The sequence below is a fragment of the Xiphophorus maculatus genome, chromosome 8, assembly GCF_002775205.1.
Source record: "Xiphophorus maculatus strain JP 163 A chromosome 8, X_maculatus-5.0-male, whole genome shotgun sequence".
Taxonomy (NCBI): Eukaryota; Metazoa; Chordata; class Actinopteri; order Cyprinodontiformes; family Poeciliidae; genus Xiphophorus; species Xiphophorus maculatus.
This window is the reverse complement of record NC_036450.1, coordinates 19,441,704-19,447,307: the sequence shown is the minus strand read 5'-3', so window position 1 is coordinate 19,447,307 and position 5,604 is coordinate 19,441,704. Positions and strand designations below refer to the sequence as shown.

Below are 5,604 nucleotides of genomic sequence, written 5' to 3'. Positions count from 1 at the left end.
TTGGTGTTACTTGGGTTTTCTTTTTGATACCTTGTTATATTTCACATTAAAGTTGGAAGCAAAATTGATTTACATTTTAAAAAAGGGCAACAAATACAAGTGAGTTTATTGTAAATGTATGTTTTCATAAGTTTGGATGGCGATCAATATCCATTATACACACTTTAATCCAAGTTGGATGTTTACATGGATGCTTTTTTTTTCTAAGGTAAATCCTAAATTCTTAAGTGCCAGACCACTGGACGTCCTAAAGCTAAATGTAATGTACTCAGCTGAGCAACAGCATTTTTTTACTGGGTTCTTGTGATGTCTTGAAATGTCTCTATTCCATAATATATTAATATTATAATACAATATTCCACAAAATATTAATTATAAAGACAGATGGATATTTTTGCAGTGGTGTAAATTCTTAAGCTATGTTGTTTCTGACTGTAGTTTAGCATAAGAAGCTCAGCTGTTCTGCATGTGTGCAATTTCATCTCTTTCTGTTTATTTTTTTTATCCAGCCATGTATTTATGTTATAATGTTATGATTTATTACGTTTTTTTATGCTGGATTTTCAAATAAGACAAACTATCAAATTCAATGTCACTGGAAAACATTATTTTAATTAGATAAAAAGACTCCGTTTGAAGTTCAAGTGTTATTTCCCTTTCAGGTGATGTATAATGATTTTCTAGTTTATGTATATTAGATGCACACCTATGTTTTTCATTCTTTGAATAGTTATTCTGTTTTTTGCAAGAATAATTAAGGGGGAGTAGCTATTTTACATAACTTTTTAAAACATTATATGTCGTATAATTCCAGATACTTTTTTCTGTTCTTATTTTAGTTTTTGAATGAGGGAACCAAGTTGCCAAGTGATTTTTTTTTTCCATTCAATAATTCTCCTCTTGACCAGACAGCGGCGGTGATTGGACATATCCATTGCTGCCGGGGTACATTTGAACACACGGCTCGTCCTCTCATTGGGTGGATCCGTTTTGGGGGCGTGTCACTAAACTGCCCCGGTTGTGTCCGGGTAAGATGGCGTTGGAAGAGCAGTGCTCGGCACCACCTCGATGGCAGGCCATATCAGTGACACACGTAGAGTTTCCCGAGGGTACGTAAAACTCAGAGTGTTTGTGTATCGACTACGTTCGTCGCTTTTGAAAATTTCCAAGCAGCGTGAGCGGGTTTGTTTGGTAGTGAATGGACACAGTCTTCAGTAGCTGCCAAATTGTGAGCCTTTGGTCAACACCCGGCACACCGGGGGCTGCGAAATTGTGAGACATCTCCGCATGCGCAGTTTGTAACAGTGTTCACAATGACGGCTAGCTTACTTGCTAGCTCTTTTAACATGAGCTTTCCGCTTCGTAAATTAAAATGTATTTGCAGTGCTCTGTAACATATGTCTGACAGCACTGCAATATTTCTTATTTAAGCATACAAGTTATAGCTTTGCTGGGAGCTATTAGCCATTTCCACGTATAGCATTATTACCAGGACTGCTGCTAACGTATAAAGCTCCATGGCCTTGTGTTAAAAGATCTCAACAGCTACAATTCACCTGAATTAAAATTAATTATTTCCCCGAGTTTCTTTAATAAAAACTTAATGCGCCTCTTACCTGGTCTCTGTTCACTATTCAGTTTCAGGTAGTGCTGGACCTTACGAATGTTTAATTATTATTATTTTTTGTCCTGAACATCAGTTCTTATTAATTCTGTTTCAGGGGATCTCACGGGAAAACTGCTGGCCTACATCAGTCTCCTACCCGTAGCTATTCTTGTGGGCTTTGTCACTCTCATAGTGTTTAAACGGGAACTGCACACGGTAAGTAGCGTTCATATTTGCCGTGAAGGTGGTAAATAGTATCTCAGGTACCTGAACAGATGTGTAAAGAAGCAGGGCAGAAGTACGCGGGTGAGAGCCCTCATGCTCTGACTGGGTTCTTCCCTCTTTTTACAGATTTCCTTCTTCACTGGAGTCCTTCTAAATGAAGGAGTGAACTGGGTGCTCAAGCACATTCTCAGAGAACCGCGCCCTTGTGCAGGTAAGTGATTGAACAAGTTTTTCTTTTTTTCTTTGACAGGACCTGGCAAAACATCATGTTAGTTATGAATGATGTACATGATGAGATGATTTTGTTCTGATGACATTTAAGTATTGTAACCCCTAGCAGCAGCATTCAGGTTTTCTTTTTTTTATTGTTATGATAAGAGGATAGGATTTGTGTACAGTGCCTTAGGAAAGTGTTCATATTCGGGGGTTTTTTCTTCACATTTTGTCAGAACTACGTACAAACAATGGTGAAAGAGCTTAAAACGGTGCATACATGAAGTGTAAGGAAAATGTAAATTTCAGCATTTCTTGTAAATAAAATAACTGAAAAGTGGTATGTGTTTTGTTTTCAATATTTTGCAAAATCTATTTTCTTTGATATCGTCAGTTGGTATTTGGTTAGGACTTTAACAGGGTTTAATATAAATCATTCAATTGTGACTCTGGCTGTGTGTTTACAGTCATTGTCTCTCTAAAAGGTGAACGTTTGCTCTAGTTTCCAGTCTCTTAACATGTTGTCTTACAGGATTGTCCTGTATTTAGCACCATCAATCTTCCCATCTACTCTAATCTTAACCTGCTACTGTTTTTGTTGTTGTTCTTTAACAAACCACTGAGCCTTAAGACATTCCTGCTTTGACAGATTTTAAGTGTCGTGGTGATACAAATATGCATTTTTACAAAGAAATACACATTTCTAAAGCTGTTGTTTTGTTCCAGGATCTTCTTGCTTTGTTCTGGGATCTTACATAAATCTGCAATACATAGTATCTGGTTAAAAACTCTTTTTGTATTATTATATGTTTAAGAACCTTAATGGTTGCAGAAACTTTAATTATTGCATTATTTTTCTTGTTATATTTTCTTTCTCTAGGAGCTCATACAACCGTTTATGCCGAGTACGGCATGCCCTCGAATCATTCCCAGCTTATCTGGTTCTTCGTTGTTTACTTCTTTCTTTTTCTTTATTTAAGGTAAGTTTGTTTGCTTCTTCATTTTGGGCTGGGTTTTAAGGTCACGTGGCTGAGTTTTGTAATTTAGGATTAACCCAATGCGTTAACCTGCTGAAATCAGTTTTCAACCCATTAAAGTTAAAATCCAGTGTTCACCCACATTGTATGTTACGCAATTACTCATCTTGGCACATTTTTTTTTTTTGTTTAACTTTTTTGATTTTATGTTTGTTTTAGAGGGTGTGTGTCATTATTTGAATACTGACAACATTTTTGTAATCATTTATTTACTTTAACATGAAGAAGGATATCATGGTGTGAACTGAACATTTTCAGGATGCATCAGACAAACAATGCTCGATGTGTGGACCTGCTGTGGAGGCACGTCCTGTCAATCGTCCTGGTGGGCATGGCGTCGTCCGTCTCATACAGCAGGTAAGCATGTCATCCCGTCATCGTCTTCCTCTAAATCTCTGGGATGTCCTAAATTGTGAGTTTAATGTGAAAAGGGAATAACATGAACAAGTTATTGTTGTAATTATTAACATAGTATTTTGTTGTGACGTTGAATATTTTTTTCTTAAAGAAATGAAGTGTTTGTTTATCGAATGTCCCTCTGAAGTCGCTGTTTATTGAGTCAAGAGCAAATCTTCCGAGGGGGCTATAAATAGGAAACAAGATACAAATTATTTGGCTTTCACATCTGCTGAGGCCGGCATGGGTCATTGTGACATAGATTTCATCATTTCCCCAAGGACGGACTCGGCAGATGTTCATGTGCAGCCCAAAAATTACCGACCGTGCGGCCTTGCGCACTAAATATATGCCAGAAAACTAAACTTGTTTCGTGCTTCATATCTCCTGTTAGTTCCAGAAATATTTTTAGATACTTAACCATTTCTTTAAAAGACAGAGCAAGTTATTTTTGAAAAATACTCCATTTGCATTTTATTCATATTTGTATCAGGTTTATTAATTGGAGATAAATAATTGGAATTATCTGTTAATCCATGTTTCAGTATTTGTATTTTTATTCTTAATATATCAAACTTTTTTTGATATACCACAGCACGCCCCTGTTTTTGTTTTTTTGTCTAGGTTTATTTGCATAGAAATTACATTGTTTCACATTTTGGGAAACAAAGTCCCATTATGTTGAGGAAGTACGTATGTTGCTAAAGATTGCCGCCCTGTTTAGTATAGTGAGAATTTCCTTTTAAATGTCGATGAAAGTTGTATCATTGATATTACATCGTAAAGAAATGTGTGGACTATGATTTCAGTGTATTTCTGTTTCAGGTATAGACTGAGTAGGAAAAGAAAAGTATGACATAGTTGTCTAAATATTCCTTGGATCCACTCCCATTCTTGGTGTCCTACTTCCTTTCTGTCCCTCTTGTTCCATATTGGATGCCTGAAAACTGTAGAAATCCATTATTTCATTTCAAACTGCCAAAGTGTCCTGTCATTGGTGACTGAGGTGTACATGGAGCTTAATGGTCAGTCGAAAAAAATGGTTTAAAATGTATCCTTGTCTGGTAACATTTCCTCTTAGACAAACTGCCTCTTTTCTAACAATATTAATAATGTTGCAGGATTGTTTTTTTTTTTTTTTCTCATGAAACCCCCCTTCTTCTGTAATTTCCAGGGTCTACTTGTTGTATCACACCTGGAGTCAGGTTTTCTATGGGGCAGTGACTGGCAGTACAATGGCCATTATCTGGTTCTTTTTCACACAAGAAGTGCTGACACCTTTATTCCCCAAAGTTGCAGCATGGTAAGTTAATATTTAATTCTCCTGTCATATCGCATTTTTGATCAACTAATCAGCTGCAAGAGGAGTTGGATCATTTAATATAATGTTCTTTGACTTTGTTACATTCAACAGGCCGATATCAGAGTACTTCCTGGTGCGAGACACAAGCTTGATTCCCAACATTTTATGGTTTGAGTATACAGTGACCAGATCAGAGGCAAGGTAAGGTTCCGTCAGAGCGGATGTCATGTTTCAAGCAGACAATTTAAAATGATTGTCCTTAAAATGTGTCTGCCTCATTTACCTGGAAACGTATAAAAACATAAACTATATTCATTTCTGCTCTTTCAGAAACAGACAACGAAAGCTTGGAACAAAACTTCAATGATCTGCAGAGCACTTTGTGAAACCTCCGTGTAGGCCCACACTTCGCACACACAAACACAGAGACAGACATTCTCATACACTCACACAAACAGAAGCTAAATCAACAACAAAAAAACACTGGAGAATAATCAACTTTTGGACTGACTTGGCTGCAAAGAACGTTGGGGGGGGGGGGAACTTAAAAAAAAAAAAAAAAAAAAAAACGTACACCAGGTAGAGAAAGAGATCCCGGACCTGACCCCGGAGCCTACAGCCTGAGCACGTCCGTCCACACGCCTTCCCCTCTTGTACAGCTTGCCCAAAAAGCTCTTCAGTGCATGCAAGACTGTGCAAGAGGCATACTATTTAATGATAGATTAATATATTTTAACTATAAACGCACGCTGACAGTAACAGTTTACTGTAAGAGATTTGGAGAGCCAAGATGGAGGCTTTGATCAAGTTACAAGCATATTGAT

At 37.1% G+C, this 5,604-nt stretch overlaps 1 protein-coding gene across 1 annotated transcript; it reads left to right on the top strand.

Annotated features, from left to right (window-relative positions):
• The first annotated feature begins 1,010 nt into the window (after positions 1-1,010).
• On the top strand, positions 1,011-5,350 carry dolpp1 (dolichyldiphosphatase 1). Its single transcript, XM_005798673.3, has 8 exons — positions 1,011-1,109; positions 1,722-1,822; positions 1,958-2,042; positions 2,925-3,024; positions 3,340-3,438; positions 4,652-4,780; positions 4,892-4,981; positions 5,111-5,350. The coding sequence occupies exons 1-8, from the start codon at positions 1,034-1,036 to the stop codon at positions 5,145-5,147; spliced, it is 717 nt and encodes a 238-aa protein (XP_005798730.1). The 5' UTR covers positions 1,011-1,033; the 3' UTR covers positions 5,148-5,350.
• The last annotated feature ends 254 nt before the right edge of the window (positions 5,351-5,604 follow it).

Bases quoted from the DNA above. Each gene is read 5' to 3' on its own strand.
- dolpp1 (XM_005798673.3), top strand. From the start codon at position 1,034: ATGGCGTTGGAAGAGCAGTGCTCGGCACCACCTCGATGGCAGGCCATA. The intron at 1,823-1,957 runs GTAAGTAGCGTT...CTCTTTTTACAG, and splicing joins TTAAACGGGAACTGCACACG to ATTTCCTTCTTCACTGGAGT. The intron at 2,043-2,924 runs GTAAGTGATTGA...TTCTTTCTCTAG, and splicing joins AGAACCGCGCCCTTGTGCAG to GAGCTCATACAACCGTTTAT.